The sequence below is a fragment of the Canis lupus genome, chromosome 28 (assembly GCF_048164855.1).
Source record: "Canis lupus baileyi chromosome 28, mCanLup2.hap1, whole genome shotgun sequence".
In the NCBI taxonomy this organism is placed as follows: domain Eukaryota; kingdom Metazoa; phylum Chordata; class Mammalia; order Carnivora; family Canidae; genus Canis; species Canis lupus.
The window spans coordinates 9,116,154-9,137,254 of NC_132865.1; the positions used below are offsets into that span (position 1 = coordinate 9,116,154).

The 21,101-nt window shown below is 34.9% G+C and overlaps 1 protein-coding gene across 4 annotated transcripts in view; it reads right to left on the bottom strand.

Annotated features, from left to right (window-relative positions):
• CPNE3 (copine 3) overlaps positions 1 to 21,101 on the bottom strand; it is a 55,042-nt gene that overhangs the window by 13,800 nt on the left and 20,141 nt on the right. For all 4 annotated transcript variants that reach the window (XM_072804029.1, XM_072804026.1, XM_072804028.1 and 1 more), the window contains 8 exons: positions 17,740 to 17,823; positions 16,632 to 16,721; positions 12,618 to 12,716; positions 9,582 to 9,668; positions 8,194 to 8,253; positions 7,567 to 7,700; positions 2,202 to 2,256; positions 2,070 to 2,121 (listed from right to left, as the gene is read on the bottom strand). In XM_072804029.1, coding sequence (XP_072660130.1) covers positions 2,070 to 2,121; positions 2,202 to 2,256; positions 7,567 to 7,700; positions 8,194 to 8,253; positions 9,582 to 9,668; positions 12,618 to 12,716; positions 16,632 to 16,721; positions 17,740 to 17,823 — 661 coding nt within the window. The remainder of the gene's footprint in view (positions 1 to 2,069; positions 2,122 to 2,201; positions 2,257 to 7,566; positions 7,701 to 8,193; positions 8,254 to 9,581; positions 9,669 to 12,617; positions 12,717 to 16,631; positions 16,722 to 17,739; positions 17,824 to 21,101) is intronic.

The following is a 21,101-nucleotide window of genomic DNA, read 5'->3' on the forward strand; positions in this document are numbered from 1 at the left end:
GAAGTTGAATGGCATTCCTGGTAAAAGCACTGCTGGTGAAGCTTTAATGTGACATATGCACCTGTTGAATCTACTCCTTACATTAGAATGTCCAGGTTGCAGGTAAGATACTAGAAATCCTCAAAAACTTCTTCCATAACACTTGTTGAGATAGTCAAGGCCATCTGCCTCAAAAGATTTTTAATGGGGGCACCTGGGTGGCCCAGCGGTTGAGCATCTGCCTTTGGCTCAGGTGATCCTGGGGTCCTGGGATCGAGTCCCACATTGTGCTCCCCACAGGGAGCCTGCTTCTCCCTCTGCCTATGTCTCTGCCTCTCTTTGTATCTCTAATGAATAAATAAATAAAATCTTAAAAAGAAAAGTTTTTTAATGTAAACTAAAACAGGTCTCTTACTTAAAACATATCCAACAGAACAGAGATCAACAAGGAAAAGAAGTATATACTTGATTTAAAAGTTTCACAAGACCAACTCTCTTAACATTTAAGAGTTCTAACTAACTCCTCTCACTCATTTTGAACTTAGGAATAAGTCTTATGGTCAGTCCAGAAGGAACAAAAATCATGTTAACATCAGCCAGCAGCAGGATCTTCCTGCAATGATACATACTGTAGAAAATCTGAGTCCCCAGAGCAATAATATCCTTTCATTTTTATCATCTCAGCTTTCTTTTCAATATGAAGATATATAAACTATTAATTAAATTTCTTGATAAATATCACTTGTCTTCAGTCCCTCCACTAAAATTAAGTTATGCCAAAATCCTTCCTTTGCATTAAAGGAACAAGTGAGACATGTTACTTCCGGGCAACTAAACTCAATGCTTAATTAAAAAGGGGGAATTCAGCTTCCTTGCCTTAAAATAAGGTTGTATTTTTTTCAGCACAGTATGTCCTGTCTAAAACCAAACGGATTCTTTTCTTCAGACTATAAACTAAAAGTAGAGAAGCTGCACTTAATGGCAGCCCAAAGATGGGCTCATTTTATTCAGAGTAAATGAACTTCTAAAATGAATTATCACATAATATAAGTTATCCATATTTATTGACAAGAAATGAAATGTAATTACACCAAACTTCAAAAATTATTCCAATTTCATCATAAGCACGAAACACAGTTCTTGAAAAGAAATGCTATTCCCAATTTCAAATGGCTAGGGATAAAAAGGTGACAACAGGCCACTGAGGGTACATCAAAGGAACACTGAATTAGTATGGCAAAAGTGTCCTGGAAAAACAAGAAAACTCTAATATAAACTACTCCCAACAAAATGTTCATGCTCTTCTGTCTTATGAATTGTTCATGAATTTTAAAGATAAGGAAAGAGCACCTTCTTTTGTTAGAAATCTAAACATTCTGTAATTGTCAACAGAACCCTTTGCAGAAAATTAGCTTATTATCTATAATTTCATGCCTCTGCCCCTACTTCCCTGTCCTCCTTCAAACTGTTCAGTTTTCTATCATTTTGTAGGACATTTGGCATTTTAGATTGATTGCTCAATGGAGTAAAAAGGAAGAAGGCCTTGGGTATTTAAGGTATATAATAAAAAAAAAAAAGAAATGAAACAAATGTCAGCCTCCTGCTATCTGTACAGAGGAAAGCCACTGTAGGAGTTTAATTCTTTTTTCCTTTAGCCCACTCAGATGTCATATGAGTAACAAGTAATTTGATGCTGGACATTTTTTCCCTTGTAGAGAGTGACTATTACTCTGAGAAAATATACATCTGATACTGGATTACTCATTTTATTGAAGGTTTGAATTAAAATAAGATGTGAAAATAATGATTATTTTTATTGATCTTTTTCAAGATTGAGAAATTTCTTGTTCTAGTAAATCTCTTAAAGTAGAACTTAGCCAACAATCATCATGATAGATTTGCACCATTAGTATCTTTACCACTCAAACCACCAACCTCGTATAATTCTTCTACTTTATACAACAGAAAGTTAAATATGTCACGAAAAGAAAACTAGGGAAGGAATCTGAGTAAGCCACAAGAAAAAACAAAAAACAAGTAACAACACTATTAAGGTGTTCAGTATAAAATCTGTTTATTTTTTAGCTTACCATTACAGTAGGGATTGGATGGATTAAAATTCATTGGAAATTCATGTGAAACCTGTCAAAAGATGAAAGGAGTGATGAAGGCCTGTTTCACTTTTGTGGGTGGCAAATATTTAAAATGAGATTTCCTCTTACCTGCCACTGAGGAGGTATCTGAGCTCCAAAACCAAAAGCTGGAAACATTTTATCACTAAAAAGAAAATTTGTAAAAACTGAAAGATCATTGTTTTATTTTGTTTTTAGATCATTGTTTTCAAAATAGAAAGTTTTACCTTTACTCTTCATAAAACCAATAGATTTTTTTAAATTCAAAATCTTAGGAAAATATAAATATTAAACCCAAAATAACCACCAAAGAGAACCAATGTTAATATTTGGCAATAATCATTCTAAGTATTTTTCTGTGCAAGGAGGGAGAAAAATATCTCTCTACATATATTTATAAAACTGGAGTTTATATTCATATTTTTAACATGCTATTTTCCACTTATATATCATACATCATTTTGCTGAATAAAATGTAGATAAATCCATAAAGCTCTAAAAACCACAAGTTCATTGGCTTATAGCAAACTCATTTGGCAAAAAAGCCTGACCTCAACTGATAAGAAGCTACTTATAGCTTTTATTCATGCCACTGAATATGAATATCCATACATTTGGCCAGAGAAACATGGTACAAATGCCACATATAAAATTCTCCCATTTTTTGTATCAAAATGTGTGAATATTTGGCCTCAAAGGATTATGGACCTGAATATATAACATTATGTGTGGCTGCCAAGTACTCTACTGTATGGATATTCTCCCCCAACCTATAAACATCCACTATTTTGCTATTATAAAACTCTGTAATGAACATAATAATTTTTCTGCTAGGATATTCTTTTTATATTAATTCTTAATGATTCTTTTTGCATTGAGGATAGAACCTAAGTTAGACACATCAGGAGTATTTTTTCCCAGGTTGTGGTCTGCCTTTAACTTTGTTTAAGATAAATTTCCTTTTATAGTTTTCAATATTAACGAATGTGAACAAATAAAATTTCTTTCATGATTTCTGCCTCTGCTGCCTTGCTCAGCCTTCCTCACTGCAAGATTATAAACATTTCACACATATTTATTCCTAGAACATTTACGGTTTAATTGTTTTTAAGATTTTATTTATTTATTCATGAGAGACACAAAGACAGGCAGACAGGCAGAGGGAGAAGCAGACTCCCTGTGGAGAGCCCGATATGGGAGTCGATCCCAGGGTCCCGGGGTCATGCCCTGAGATGAAGGCAGAGGCTCAACCACTGTGCCACCCAGGCGCCCTCAAGGTTTAATTTTGATATCAAACTTCTAATTCATCTGGAAAGTATTTTGGAGTAGAACATGAAACAGAAACTACTACTCTCCACCTGTATCAATTCTCTCCCTTCTTAATAATGGAACACCCGAGCTAGAGACCACATTAGCTCTACTCCAGCCCCTCTGGGCTGCATGTGGCCAGGTGGCATCGAGATTCTAGTCAAGGAAATGTGAGTAGAACTAGTCGCCCAGCAACTTCTGAATCATGCCCCTAGGAGGGAATGCACACGTACTCCCTCCCAGTTGCCTTTCTCCTCCTCCCACTCGACTAGACAAGATGAGAAGCATAGCAGCTGCTGTGGACACAGGGTTAGAATCTGTGAGTTGACAATGACAGAACTGCCCTATCAGTCCTGTACTATCTCTAGACTTGCAACATGAAAGAGAAATAAACTTCTATTTTGATAAATGCACTTTGTTTTTGAGTATCTATTCCAGCAGTTTATCTGTACCACATACACAATAGTACCCTAATAACAGGAGCACCTGGTTGGCTCAGTCGGTGCAGCGTGTGACTCTTGATCTCAACTTTGTGAGCTTGAGCCCCATGTTGGGTGTAGAGATTACTTAAAAATAAAATCTTAAAAGAAAAAAATAGTATCCTAACATATACAGGTATGAGTTAGGGATCCAAATTTACTTCTTGTCTAGTTTAGCAGCTCTGACAACTTTTCTCCCCTAAAATGTCATCTCTATCACATACTAAGTTAACATACATATTAGGGTCTATTTCAAGACTTCTTGCTTTGTTCTACGGTCAGGTGATATTAATTAATGTAGATTTAAGATAAGTTTTAATTTCTGCTGGGAAAAAACTCCCCTTACTTCTTTTTTCTTTTTCTGAAAAATTTCTTGGCTATTCTAATTCGTTTTTCCCTCTAGAAAATGTTAAAAATCATTTTAGCATGATTTGATTACAATTTTGATTAGAATTGATTAATTCTGGGAGAAATTTTATATCTTACATTATTATGACACTTCCCTACCTAGAATCATGGTTATCTCTCCATTTAAACGAATCTCCTTCCTTGTCCCTTGGTACAATTTTGTTGTCTTCCCTCGATAAAGATCCTAGACCTCTTACTGAATTCATTCTCATTTTTTATTGCATTATGAATTGAGATATTGTATCTGCCTTAATTTCTTGAACTGGTTATTGCTGGCTAGTGAGAAATTGCTGATTTTTTAAAAATTTTATGTTGTATCCGACCACCTTTCTGAACTCTCACTACTTTCTAGTATTTTTTTGCTTGATTATTTTAGGTTTTGAATTCATTCCTTATAGGTTTGCTAGAACTTATGTTGAAATTGTCTTGGCCTGCTGCATTTGTGAGGAGTGGCTCTTTGACTAAGCCATTCCATTCCTTCCATTTTTCCAGGTCTATTCAGGCTTCCTGCCTCTTTGAGGCAACTTTGCTAATTTAAGCTTTAAGGCTTAAAAGCTTAAAACTTTAAAGCTTCCCACCCCCGAAAATCATCCTTGAATCCAGGTTTTCCAATGTAATAACAAAGTTTTACACAGTATTAACTTTTAATTAACTGAATTTATGCTTATAATCTCTGTCTCATTACTAATATTCTTTCTATGCATGTTTTCTCTTTCTTGGGGATCGGGGTTGGCAAGATTTGCCTGAGTTTTGTTGAACTTGCAAAGAATCCTCTCTTCATTGAATTTATTAATTTAGTTGGAGGGAGAGGAGGTTAAACTTTTCAAGTTCCTACTTTCAGTGCATAGAGGAAATACAGCACAGTACATCAAGTTCTTTTTTTTTTTTTTTTTTAAGATTTTATTTATTCATTCAGGAGAGACACAAAGAGAGAGAGAGAGGCAGAGACACAGGCACAGGGAGAAGCAGGCTCCACGAAGGGAGCCTGACAGGGGACTCGATCCCAGGACTCCAGGATCAGGCCCTGGGTTGAAGGTGGCGCTAAACCACTGAGCCACCCGGGCTGCTCATCAAGTTCATAATAAAGCTTGGAGAGCATGTCTCCAGCAGATAGCCCAGGCTCAATTCTCTGCCAGTTACCAGTTCGGTGACCCTGGACAAGTTACCTAACTCCCTATCCCTCAATTTTCCCATCTGCACACTATAGATAATAATGGATGATAATAGTACCTATGTCACAGCAAAGTATGAGGATTACATGAGTGTCACATAAAAACTATATTAAGGGCAGCCCGGGTGGCTCAGCGGTTTAGCGCCACCTTCAGCCTAGGGTGTGATCCTGGAGTCCCGAGATCCAGTCCCACGTTGGGCTCCCTGCATGGAGCCTGCTTCTCCCTCTGCCTGTGTCACTGCCTCTCTCTCTGTATCTCTCATTAATAAATAAATAAAATCTTTAAAAAAAAACTATATTAAACTGTGCCTGACACATAATAGCTAATATATAGATAGATCCTGCCATTATTGTTATTTTTCTTCCTATTCTTTTATTTTATTGAAATGCTAGTTCATTTATATTCAATTTTTATTGTTTGAAAATAAAAGCATGTAAAGTCAGAAGTTGTCTTCAATAAAGATAGGACTGCACTGTATATTAACTACCTAAAATTCAAATTAAAAAAAAAAAAAGATAGGATCATGTATAGTCTCGTTGTTCCTTATTTCTAGATAGTTTGTTATTATATTTCAATTTCCTCTTCAATCAACCTAAGATTTTTTTATGTCCATATGGTAAATTGTATTTAGTTATCCTTTTGTTATTAACTTCTAGGTGGCAGACTGATAAAGCAACCCTGTAAATTTTTTATTTTTTATATAAGCTCCATTATAATTGATACTTTAAATTTTTTATTATATTTCTATTTTCATTTGAAAATACTGTTATCAAACATGTCAATGGTTATATTTTCATTTTGGATTATGTAACAAAGTATTATATAAAATCATTTTTTATTATATTTAATGATTTTGCCTTAAATACTAGGCTGATAATGAAATTACCACCTTTGCTTTAGATTTGTTTGCATTTGCCTGAAAAGTTTACCTTTTTATTTTTTTTATTTTTTTATTTTTTTAAGTTTACCTTTTTAAATGTCATAGCACACTAATGAAAAGCTCCATCAATATCTGAAAGGGCTTTTATCATAAAATAATAGACAAAGACAAGTGAAAATTTATACTGTGCTCTAAGAGATCCAGAAAATTTTTTTTTAATTTTTCTTATTTATTAATGAGAGACACACAGAGAGAGGCAGAGACACAGACAGAGGGAGAAGCAGGCTCCTCACAGGACCCCAGGATCAACTCTGAACCAAGGCAGACATTCAACCATTGAGCCACTCAAGCATCCCCAGAACAAAAATTATTAATGCAACTTTTTTTCTATTGTTTGGTAAACCTTCAAGAGGGCCTATTTAATCTATTCAAAAATCCATACACTGAGAATCTATTCAAAATATTTTACAGCAATTAGGTCAAGTTATCTTTCAGCACTTGTTCAAAGTGGCCATTAAGAAAATAATTTGAAGGGTTCTGGGGTGACTTAGTTGGTTAAGTGTCCAACTCTTGATTTTTGCTCAGGTCATGATCTCAAGATTGAGACATCCAGTCAGGCATGGTGTTTCATGCTCAGCAGGGAATCTGCTTGGGATTCTCTCCCTCTCCCTCGGCCTCTTCCCTGCCCCTCACCCTGCTTGTGTTCTCTCTCCCTCCCTCTTTCTGTCTCTCAAATAAATAAATCTTTAAAAAAAGGAGAAAAGAAAATAATTTGACAGTGGCTGCCAAAAAATAGACACATTAATAAACAGTGTCTATGAGTATTTACACAATGTGTCATCTGGACTTCAATCACACATATAACTTATCCCTAATAAGTAAACCCCAAGGAAACTAAATCAAAGAAACAAGTCTTGTTGACTCCAGTCAGCTGTTAAATAAACAAGCTATATATATAACACATTATAACTGATCACAGCTAAAGATAAGAGGTCAAAAATAAACACTAAGACTGTCACAAAGAGAAAACTAGAAAAGATAACACAAAGGAAATGTTAGGGAGAAAGTTACCCCCACCACACTCCTTCCCCTTCCCCCAGTCAACCCCAGCAGCTTTATCATCACCAACTATATCAGAGTACTAGCAGGTGAAACAGAAACTACCCTTTCTGGGGAGTTAAGAAAACAAGTATTTTAGTCATACTCACGCATCATAATCTTGAATGACCAGTCCCACAGACCAGATAGCAGTCAAATACTCATTAACACCATTGGGGCTGATGTAATGAAGGGAGTCAGGAGACCTTGGGTCACCATTAGAGCCAGTGAAGTCCACTCCCACCTGCCAAATAACAATCACAGCCCTTACTAAGGAGAAGCCCTACACTCAATGTCTAGGAGACAGATAAAAACATTCATTCCAGAGCTGGCTGCTGCCATTTCCTAACAAATGCCTGGGGCTACCGGTATTTCCACAGACAATTAAACAATTGAAGCTACAGTCTGAAACAACCTGATATTCCTATTTTTTCTAGATATCTCAAATCCATGAATTATTACACCCATGACTTTAGACATAGGGCTTGTTTTGTAGGTTGACTAATGCTTTCTATAATTTAAATTACTCCAGGACATATCTGCTTTCCATCAAAAGGAACAGAATTAATTAACAAAGTTAAAAGCTTCATGATGAACTTAGACAACCTAAGGAGACCATAACTAAACAGACTGTGTAAATTCCAAAGTCAGTTTTACAGGAAAAGAAAGAACACTATAAAATGGTAGGAAAAAGTAACATGTTACAGCCTACTTTGAAAAAAGTCAGTATTACTTACAGTGAAATTCAGCTGACATCCTCCCATGATATAGTCAAGAAATGTGCATTCCACTGTGATCTAAAAACAAATAGCAAACTTTAAAATTAAAAAATCTCTTGCTGGGGGCACCTGGGTGGCTCAGTGGTTGAACATCTGCCTTTGGCTCGGTGTGATCCTGCGGTCCTAGGATCAAGTTCCACACTGGGCTCCCCGCAGGGAGCCTGCTTCTCCCTCTGCCTATGTCTGCCTCTCTGTGTCTCTCATTAATAGATAAATAAAATCTTAAAAAAAAAAAATCCCTTACTAGGGTACCTGGGTGGATCAGTCAGGAACATCTAACACTTGGTTTTGGCTCAGGTCATACTGGGTCATAGAATCGAGCCCTGCATCTGGCTCTTGCACTTAGCAAGGAGTTTGCTTGGGATTCTCTCTCTCTCTCTCTCTCCTTCTGCCCATCCCCTTCCCCCCAATAAATAAATATATCTTTAAAAAAAAAATACAAATCTCTTACAAGAGATAAAAAGAGCTCTCGGGCATATATTTTTAACAGTTAGAAACTGAAAAGAACATGATATAAGCACATAGAAACTACCCTACCATTTGAGTTTAAGATACCCCTGCCCCTACTTGTCATGAATCTATAAGATTTTACTTTGAGATAATTAAAACAAAGTTAAGATTAGAATTTTTTTAAAAGATTTATTTATTTGAAAGAGAGAGAGCATGAGCTGGGGGAGAGGCAGAGGGAGAGAGAAGCAGACTCACCATCAAACAGGGAACCCAAAACAGGGCTGGATCTCATGACCCCGATATCATGACCTGAGCATAAATTAAGAGTCCGTCAACCACCTGAGCCACCCTAAGATTAGAATATTAATGGATAAAGGTGAAATATACTCACTTTAAGTTTTGAGAAACTAGTAATAATGAGTCTAATATGTTGAGATCTTTAACAAGCAAAATAATCAAGATTTTAAAAAACAAAACAAAACCATTAATTTACTGTAAGAAATCTCCTGTATTTTTCCCTCTATTTATAATATCTTAACTTGAAATTATGACAAGGATAGATGCACTGCATCAGGTCATTTCCTCTAATGCCCTGGGAAAATACCATGATGTTTCACATTTCCTAAAATAAGGAAAAAACTTCAATATTCTTTGTATTTTCCCGAAAAGTTGTCAAACCTTAGAAACAAAGTTATTGACAGATTTCTTTACTCTTCCCGACTATCTTCTTTCCCCTAAAGGTGTCCAGATGATCATATGATTTTCAACTGCCCAAAATTCAATTCCATTTTCTAAGTTAAAAACTTTAATATTCTTTGTTGGTTTAATATATACCTATTGAAAAAAAAACTTGAAATATGAGCTCATTATACTATAAATGGTTAACATCAACTAACCTCACACTGTTTCACACTGATAACACCTGAATTCTTGTAGCTTTTCTTCTTTTGTCTCTTTTTTTCATTTATGCATTCAAATTCCACCTGTAGGAAGAAAAGACAAAATGTTAATTCTTACTAGTAATATAAAAAATGTGAATTCAAATAAATGGTTTTTTCCTCTTGGAATCAAAACATCTGCTGATGTAAGTCTGTTGGTAAAATACAATTTTGAAACAATTACATAATAGATTAACTATATGAAATATTTATCACTGAAATTTCCACAAGGCATTCCTAAAATTATATACATTTTTAAATAGTTCCTAAGTATAAATTTTTGCCTCTATAGATGATTTCCTTGCAAATGTTCCAAGTAGCATTCTTCCTTTTTTATAATAAGGGAAATAAAATATTACTCTGAGCCATTTCTTTCAGAAAGAACAAAAATATGCTGCTTAGAAAAGAAGGAAAAAACATACCATCAGAAAACAGAAATATATGGAGCCTAACTGTATGGTAAAATATGCAAAGATCACCTCTTTCCACTGGGAATATTTTTAGGAATAGAACTACCCCAAATAGAAGGATCTTCTTTTCCACCTCCTAGCCACCTGTCCATCTGTAAGGCTTGGCTCAAGCTGCTCTCCTCTATAACATCAACTACTATTCCAATCATCTGTGTCCATTCATCTTCTTAAACTTCTACCACCATATAAAATTTAGTTACATACTTTGTGTTATTCTCAATTGTTTCGTTAGTTTTGTTTCACACCTAGGATATAATCACCTACAAATTATACTTTCAAATACCTTGAAATATACTTTCTCTATGTTGCCTAATAACAACATAAGAGATACTCAATGAATACTTGATAAGTCAGTCACCTTTTCTAATTAATAGAAAGTAACTTATATACTTTAGGCAGAGTCATTGTTAATTTTCTAAGAATCAAACATTAAAAGGTATAATAGATATAATGATAAAAAACAAAATTATGTTAAACAATTCTTTGGTAGTTCAGATCCTGCCAGAGTCTCAGTCATCATCATAGATGTTAACAATTGAATATTTGAGATGCAGGAAAGGCCTAAAGAGAATTCTCATTGGTAAAAGGCTTTATTACTTCATTTCATTTATTCCCAGTTCTACAGTGTCTACCAAGTGGCAGGCACTATTCCAGGCACTGAAAACACAGATTATATGGCCCTGCCTTTGAAAAACAAGAATGGGTAAATGTTGTCACTGCAGCAGCAGTAAAAGCCCCATTCTCTCATGGAAAAGGGAAGGATCAAAATAGCTAGACTGAGAAAAACTCTACAGGACCTATAAAGTATTACAAAGTTAGTTGTTCATTCATTATCTTCTAAAAGCAGGTCAGCTCAGGTCATGATCCCAGAAGTCCTGGGATCAAGCCCTGCGTAGGCTCCCTGGTCAGCAGGGAATCTGCTTCTCCCTCTCCCTGCTTATGCTCTATTTCAAATAAATAAATCTTTTATTTTTCTTAATATTTCATTTATTTATTCATGAGAGACACAGAGAGGCAGAGACATAGGCAGAGGGAGAAGCAGGTTCCTCTCAGGAAGCCTGATGCAGGACTTGATCCCCGAAACCAGGATCACACCCTGAGCGCAAGGCAGATGCTCAACCACTGAGCCACCCAGGTGTCCCAAATAAAATCTTCTAAAAAAATAAAATAAAACTCATTTTCCCCATTACTTAAACTAAATGGCTTGTTTATTTATTTGGTATTTAAATTTTGATCTAAAACTATCATTATCTTGTCTTATATTCCTCATTTACATGACAAGGTAAAAAAGACCTTATCTAACTATAACTTCTTATCTCTTAAACCCCATGTTTGCATTTGCAAAAGGAAAGGCCGTATACATGAACATTACGCAGGTCTCTAAGCATGTAATAAATAATTCCTATTATTCTATTATAAGCAAGCTATAAAGAGAATTAAATTAACAGCTTATCCCATCCAAACTAGAAAGGAAATAAGATGGGAGAAATTGATGTTTTACTCTATTCATAAAATGCTCTGAAATACTTTTTAGCCACCTCAGCTTTAGAGGCAGAAAAGTTTCAGAAGCACCCTTAGGAATATGTTGGGATGCTAAATAATAAACTGAATGTAGTTAAGGCACATGAATGATCTTAACAAAATTAGTGCCACTAGATGGAGGCTTAATATTACATAATTTGAAATACCATAATTATGCTTTTATCCTTCGCCTTAGTGAAAACAGAAGAGCCAGAGGCAGATTGTAAAAGCCTGTCCAGAAGGAACATAAATGTACACAGTTCAAGCCCAGGTATATTTACCTAATGTTGTAGAACTTAATTATTATGACCGATGAAATGCCAAATGCTTTATTTTTATTTTTTATTTTTTAAAGATGTTATTTATGTATTCAGGAGAGACATAGAGAAAGGGGCAGAGACACAGGCAGAGGGAAAAGAAGGCTCCCTGTAGGGAGGTTCCAGGACCCTGAGATCATACCCTGACCCTCAACCATTGAGCCACCTGGGTATTCCAATACCAAAGGCTTTAAAACTAGGGATTTTCTTTCTTTCTTTTTTTTTTTTTAAGATTTTTATTTATTTATTTGAGAGAGAAAGCGAGCAAGTGAGCATGAGCAGAGGGATGGACAGAGACTGAGGCAGAGGGAAGCAAGACTCTTCACTGAACAGGAAGCCCAATGTGGGGCTCGATCCCAGGACCCCGAGATCATGACCCAAATGGAAGGCAGATGCTTAACCAACTGAGCCACCCAAGTGCTCCCAAACTAGAGATTTTCAATCAAACCCTATATGTTGTCTGAAACTAAAGGAAACCAAACCTCTATTTATAAATGTAAACTTATGCTCCAAGCATGAATTTTGGATCATCCAATTACTACACAAATAAAATCCACAGATTTCAGAAAAGTTTGTAACAGAGTAAAAACACGGCAAGCTGTTTGCTATACCAAGGGGGAAAAAAACAAAATAATAAATACATGGCCAAACAGTAAAGTACCTTCAATGACAAAGATGCAACTTACAGGTGAGTTTCTGGAGGCTTCTTTCAGTTTTGTCATGGTGGTTTGAAATGTTCCAATGAGATCATGTGACCCATCATTATCATAATCATAGCACTCTACCTAGATGAAGTATAATAAAAATGTATAAAAATCAACATCATTTTGTTTAAAAGGATTGGCTGCAATAAATGGGACTTACTAAGAAATGCCCATTTGATTAAAATTAGTGAAAATGTTGAATATGCAGTTCTACTTGGAGAAGAAGTAACTAACTTCCTGGAGGAGTAATACTGAAACACTTTCAAACCCCAGCTATTTGTGGAGTGGGGCTCTAAGAAAGATCACAGGCAGATGAAAAATAAAAATACTGTTTAAATTCTATATTAAGCAGTTTCCAGTTCATCTATCATGCTCTTTATAAGAGCTGATAACATCAAGAGCTGATAACATCAAAATGGAATTACACGTTCTTTCTCATCCAATTCTTTACTTGTTACCACTGTCATCATCTGCAGGAAGAAAGGAAGTCACTATCCTAGACAGCTAAAACTTGTATAATTAAATCCTAGATAATTTAGAAATATGGCAAATGTATTTCATTAGTTGCAATCTGGTAAGACTAGGCCTATATTCAGAGTTAGACATGATGAAGTCAGATTTGCATCCTTCTGAGAATCACAGGTTGTAGAATGAAAACTAAAATTCGAGAAAAAGAGTACTTAATCCAGTGAGGAAGTATCTAGACTGGATCATATTAATTTTATTTCCATGTAAGACAGAGTGAATTCTATTCCTTTCTATGGCTCTCATGTAATGATTGTTCTTTCTTAAAGCAGGCATTAGAGCTGTCTAATGCACATCAAGTATTTGATGTGCATCTAGTTTTGATATTGCCAAACTGACAGCGTAGCCAGAGGCTAGATAGTCACAAGAATACCTGAATACCTGATTATTCATTGTTATGAGAATATTAAGGTGGTGTGAACTGTTAGCAAACAGAGGTGTTCATTGTGATCATTTGAATAACCAACCTTTTAATAGGGCTTTGTAATTTCAGAACAGATTATCTCATTTCCACAAGCATTTATTATGTGCACTGCACACATTATCTACTTAGGCCTGAGAAGCAGGCAAAGGAATTAAATAGTGTTAGAAGATGATATATTTTATTTGGTAACTAATATAGGTTTTTTTTTTAATATAGGTATATAAAGCTGTGCTAAGGACACTTTTGAATTCTTCTAGAGATTTAAAACAAAAGCCAATAACCGAGAGTATTTGCCAAGAGAGTACCTCTTACAAAGTTATATTAATTGCCAAGTTAAAATGCTTAAGATTTATGTGTTCATCCAGCAGAGTGATTTATTTTCTTCCCACAGTTCTATGAGAAGTGAAATGAGTGCCTATCATAACAGGAAGTGCTTCATTCCTTACTAATATTTTCATTACGATTCCAGGAAGACTAAAATTCAGTCAATCAATAAGGATAAGATCTAGAATTGCAATTTTGAGTAACTTTAAAGATTTTTATATGTTATAAACACTCTGGTCACTGACCAATTATGACAGTTTGATTCTTGCCTTATATATATGATATTTAATTTTTAAACCAAAGCCCCTTTATCTGACTCTTCAGAGAGGAGTGAGGGGAAAAGAAAATTAATGATCTCACTAATTTTTTTTCCAGAAAGTAAAATTAAGATCAAGCCAAAAGCAATTTTAGTATTTTCATGATTTCACTTTTTAATAGGTGTTTTTTAATTATGGAAAATAGAACTTGATTTTTTTTTTTTTTTTTTTTTTTAAGTAAGCTCTACAGCCAACATGGAGCTTAAACTCACCTCCCTGGAATCAAGAGTAGCATGTTCTACTAACTGAGCCAGCCAGGTGCCCCAGAACTTTGCATTTTAGATTTGCATTCTCCAACTTCTATCTAAGACGAGATCAAGCTTTGATAAGGCCAATTTTATTTTTTAAAGAAGCATATAAACACCTAAATTCTTCATATATTTAGACTGTCTGAGACTTCAGGGAATATAAAAAGATATTTAAGCTGTAATTTCTGATAGCTCACTATAATTAATATATATGAAAAACTCACTGTTGCAACATTGAAGGGAAACGTTTGGCACTAAAAGATGTGACATTTATAATGCTGGCATGTGTTCAGATATAGTTTGAAGTAAATGATATAATGATTTGTATAATTTAATTTCTCTTCTCAAAAATTCAAAACCTAGTACTAGTAGCTGTTTTAACAAAAGTATCAGCAGTGCTTGTGAAATTGAAATATATGCATATATACATACGCACATATGTATATATGTAAAAGAATGCACACACCACACAATACTATATTCACTAAGGCATTCTCATTTTAGGCAAGGTGGCAGCATGCATGATTATTTCTTTTACTCACTTGATCTTATGGAAATAATAATACATGCTGGAGTGATAACACTGGCACATTCACACAGCAGCAAAGAAATTATTGATGATCCTGACTCTATTCTCTGCTCTAAAACTCATTACCACACCTCTAAACAATTTCCAAACACCAAGAGAATCACAGATGTATGACTTTATGATATTGCAAAGAAATATAGAACTAAAGAAATAAAGACAGTCATGATGTGGTAAACCAAGTTGTGTATAGTTAAAAGAAACTGAGAAACTTTTAAGAACAAAAGACATTCATCAGGAAATCTCAGAAAATCAGTTTACTTACTATAATAAAATAGCCCTGTAAGCATGCCACTGTGTGCAAAAAAAGTTTAAAAAACATTGTTTCATTGTTAACATATTATTACAAGCAATCAGTTATGGTGTAGGCATTTCTTTTCCCCATCCTTTCCTGTTTCTCAGATCTATTAAAATTTTCTTTTAATGTGAAAAGCAAAAGTTCTAGATTTAGTTTAACAATAGAAATTAATTTTTAAAACTATTGTTCTACATTTATTTTTTACCTAAATTTTCACTGCTGTTTGAAATACCACATAAATCATACTTATATTGATCTTTCAAGTTCTCTGCCAACTTAGGACAAATTTTTATGTATCTAAGAAATGAAACCATTGTCAATGTAATAGCATCTATGCTATGTATAATGGCTTATAAAACTTTCACTTTCATTAATTTAATCTTTCTCTTTTTTTGTAATATAGACATTATTTTCTCTGTTGTATAAGGGAAGAAGTAGATGATCTGCCCAAGATCCCTTATCTGGTTGAAGGCCTAAGTCAAAACCTGGACAATAGCCTCACATGAAATCATGTGTTCTGTGCCATCACCTTTCCTGTTTTTATTGTATTCATTATCAAAGGGGGTGGGGGGAACACTTTGGTTAGCTGACATCTAAACACAAGAAGACGCTTCTATCTGGAATTTTATGTAAAGAGACTCTAGTATAATGTGTCTTTAAAATAAGAAATATTTTCCAATAAATGGCTATAAATTAAAACATTAAAAATAATTCCTAAACACCTGCTACTTCCTGTTCCCATTCTGCTTTCCTAACACTTTATACTAAAGTCATCTAGAAGTATTGAATGAAAAATATCTTGCTCTGAAAATAAGCAATGGAAAATGCCACCACTATTTTCCTCTGCTGCTGAGGGCAGGAAGATGCTCTGGTTTTTAGTTAAAGTAACGTCTGCTTTTATCTTTAAGGGACACTCAAAGGCAAAGAGTGCAGTTAAAGGTTCCTATTTGCAGAGCAAAGAAATCTTATTCAAAGGAGGGAAGATTTAAATTGGACATTTTATTTTTAACAATGAAGAGTAAAATGAAAATCACAATGTTTGATTAAGCATTAGACCAACAGATCAAACATGTCTACCCATTCAAACTGACCATTTACTTACCAGAGACATTTCTCTTTTAATATTCCTAAATACAAATAAAATTCAATCCTTACAGGTATCTGTTATATCATTTATTTTTATTATATATTATCTATTCAACTAGTTTTATGAAAGAAAATGCATATACGCAAATGTTATATGTATATATAGCATATATATAACTTTAAATCACCTTGATCGTTTTGTCCATATCTCCGTAACACAGGGAGTTAAGAGAGATTTTAAAAGGTCTCCAAACAGGATTCAAGTTATTTTTAATAACCTGTAAAATGAAGATTCAAAGACTAGTTAGAAAAACATTTAGTTCCTTAACATTTTGCTCTTCCTTTTCCTACATTCTGGATACACTCTTACCAATCATCCTTTACCTTTCGCCCAATCAACTTTTTCAATGAAAAACTATCTAGAACAATTATTATACAACTGTTAGGAAAAAATGTGATAGATACATTCTGAGAAAAGAAACTATTTGGAAATATATTTCACCCATTACAAGGTACGCTTAAAACTACTGATTGTTGATTTTGTTGGAAACCAGGGTTTTCATTGCAGGACACAGAAGATTCAAATTTGGAGTTAGAAAGGATGAGAAAGAACCTAGCTGGGTTGGACTTGAAGAAATAGTCTAAATTCATGATTAAATATTTTCATAAATATATATACACATAATAAACATATACATAAATACACGATTCCCAACTATGTCCACTGAAAAGGCCTAAATGAAACAACATGTCAATACTATTGAGTACATCTAGCACTACTCTCTTACAGGAATAGGGTTCCAAGAGAAAGAGCTCATTCCAGACCTGACACAAGGTGACTATAAAATGGCCTGAGAATATACTTTAATATAAAGTAAGAGACTAAAAAAATAAAATAAAATAATAAAATAATAAAGTAAGAGACTGCGGGGCACCTGGCTGGCCCAAGAGCTGAGCATGTGAATGAGTAAGTGAAAAAGAAAAAACATGCATGCAGATATGACTAGTTGGTAAATCTAGGTGAAGGATACAAGGGTATACATTTTAATGCTTTTTACAGGGTTTTAAATTTTTCAATATAAAAATTTTACTAATAGTTAATCTTGGTATCTCCTTCTCATAAAAAGAAAAAAAAAATGAGTATGCTGATCTTGTATCTCTGGCTATATACATCTGAACTCAAGTTGATTTTTTTTTTCAAATTGATATTTTTATAAACACATAATTTTTAAAAATTAAGATTACTACAATTCCAATGGAAATCTCAACCCTACTTTTTCAAATTCAGATATTCACCTCTGTTCGATGAACCATTAGCCAGTTTCCATCAGATGTCTGCTTGTGGAATTCCAGGTATGGATCTGACTTTCCAAATAGATCCTACATTTAAAAAAAGTTAATTATTCTCCTCTGAAACCATGTGAAACCACATATTATTCATGTTACATATCAGCAATACCTGAAGCCTAACTCCGTAGTACAGATATATGCAGTACAGTAGTAAATACAAATCCCATTACCTTCCTCATGAACTTAGAAACTTGCTGAAGTGAGGCATTTGTGATAGATGCTCATAATCCTGTGTATCAGGACTTTACTTCTCAAAAAAAAACCTGAGAACATGGCTTTTAAATATAGTGAACAATAGGACCCATAATCAATAAAATATGTTTTAGACTTTTTTTTTTAGATTCTATTTATTTATTCATGATAGACATAGAGAAAGAGAGAGAGGCAGAGACACAGGCAGAGGGAGAAGCAGGCTCCATGCAGGGAGCCCGACACGGGACTCGATCCCGGGTCTCCAGGATCACACCCTGGGCCAAAGGCAGGCACTGAACCACTGAGCCACCCAGGGATCCCTTGGACTTGTTTTCATTATTAACAGTATTCATTTGTATGGCATTGAATAGTTTGATATAAATGGCATTTCAAACATTAGTTGCACTGACTCCATGAGGGACAGAGCAGTTATCAGCAATAAAATGGATTCAGAGGGGTTAAATCACTTTGCCAAGATCACACATCGAATGAATTCCTAGATCAGAGTCTTGACTTTGTATCTTATCCTTCTATGTCCAATACTCTTCCACCAATTCCACCCATTTCTTTACACACACAAGGGAGTAGAGGTAAATATGTGAAATGCATAACAGAATTATTTGAAGGGTACAAAGTATATCTTCTTTTTCCTCTGTAATTCACCACACCACACCCATATAATGCTGCAGCACAGTGAGTGCTCAAAAATGCCCTTATCAGCATCCTCAACACAAATACACACAAATATACACACCTACACACACACAGAAATTAAAATTCTGGAAGAATGACCAAATCAATTCCAAAGGTCAAACTCAAGTAGTGAAATTATAAATGATTTTGTTTTCCCATTTTTGTTTGCCTTCCTTTGGAAATTTCCACACTCCTTAGAATTTTATTTGTCAAAATGAATTCCTGTTACCTGTTAATTCCACAGTAATATATGTAGCTATGCCCCTGAATTGAAGATTTTTTTGAGTCCTAAATTAAACTCAGTATTAAAGTAAGAACTAAGATAATGTTATTTCCCTCCTGAGCAGTTCAATGTCAAGCAAATAATACATTTGGTACAGTCAAAAATATAAACACAGGGCAGAGGGGAGGAAGCCTGGGTGGCTCAGTTGGTTAGAAGTCTGACTTTGGTTCAGATTATGATCTCAGAGTCCTGTGATTAAGCCCCATGTCAGGCTCCTCACTCAGTGGGGAGTCTGCTTCTCCCTCTCCCTCTCCCTCTGCCTCTCCTCCTCCTCGTGCTCTCTCTCTCTTAAATAAATAAAATCTTAAAAAAAAAATACATAAACACAGGGGTACCTGGCTAGCTTAGTTAGGAGACCACAGGACTTTTGATGTTGGGTCATGAATTTGAGCCCCATTTGGCTGTAGAGATTATATACACACACACAAAGGCTATGCAGAACTTTATAAAAAAATTTTTTTTGGAGGTTTTATTTGAGAGAGAGAGTACAGAAGCAGAAAGAGAAGCAGACTTCCCGCTGAGCAGAGAGCCTGACGTAGGGCTCAATCCCAGGACCCTGAGATCATGACCTGAACCGAATGCAGGTGCTTAACCAACTAAGCCACTCAGGCGCCCCAGAACTTAAGAAGAATCTTAAGAATCAAAATAATAATCCCCTACGTGAACCATTTTATAAAACTAATAGCAGCACTATACACAGGGAAGTTAACTTTCTAAAAACTAATGTACCCTGTCTGATCTATCTTAGAAATAAACCTATGAAAAAAAGCAGGATATCATTATTACCATTCTGAAAGGTCAAAACAAACCTTCTTTGAAAGTTCATTAAGATGTCAGTAGTAGAAATAAAATAAGAATTAAACGTTCCTGGGGTGCCTGCTTGGCTCAGTCAGTTAAGCATCTGCCTTTGGCTCAGGTCATGATCCCACAGTCTTGGGATTGATACCTGTGTCAGGCTTTCTGCTTGGAGCCTGCTTCTCCTTCTCATTCGGCCTACTTGTGCTCACTTTCTCTCTCTCTCTCTCTCTCTTTCTCTCTCTCTCTCCCTGTCAAATAAATAAATAAAGTCTTAAAAAAAAAGAATAAAAAGTTCCTGATTCAGACCCCCAGAGCATATTAAGTGAAAGAAGCAAGGTGGAGAAAAGTATATATATGAATATATAGAGAATATACATACGTGTGTGTGTGTGTGTGTGTGTGTGTGTGTGTGTGTGTATGAAAGTATATGTCTGGAGGCACACAGGAGGCTTAGTCAGTTAAGCAACAGACTCTTGCTTTCGGCTCAGCTCAGATGTCAGGGTTGTGAGATGGAGACCCAAGTCGGGCTCCCATTGAGTGAAGCCTGCCTAACATTCTCTCTCTGCCTGTCCCTCACCCCTGCACACTCCCCGCCCCACTAGTGCATGCACAGGGACACACAGGCACTCTCTCTCCCTCTCTCTTGCTCACTAAAAAAAAGTATATGTATGTAGTATGCTACAGCTACCCAAGGGCTGATGGTGGGGAATATAAATACAAATACATATACACATACATATCTATCTATTAGATATATCAATATACACATACATATGTGTATAGATACACAGACATACAAATACACATACAAATATATACAGACATAAAAATTATTATTATTATTATTATTATTATTACTATTCCTTTTTTTTAAGGAAATTGAAAAATTAAACCAGGGATGCCTGGATGGCTCAGTGGTTGAGCATCTGCCTTCAGCTCAGGGCATGATCCCGGTCTGGGGATCAAGTCCCGCATCGGGCTCCCTGTGAGGAGCCTGCTTCTCCCTCTGTCTATGTCTCTGCCTCTCTCTCTGTGTCTCTCATGAATAAATAAATAAAATCTTTAAAAAAAAAGAAAAATTAAACCATAAAATATAAATTTTAAAGCATTATTACCTACAGGGGAAAAGGAAGAAAAAACAGAGTGTACAGAGAAAGAAGCTAAATATCTTGAATATATCTTGTTTTATAAATTTGGCTTTGGAACCACATAAATCTTCTACATAATTATAAAACAAAGTTAAATTTTCTAAAATTGCAAACAATCCCTAAATATCAAAAGCAAAATTCAAATGTGTCATTGTGACAGAATAATTACTAAAAGATTTCTTTAAAACACACGA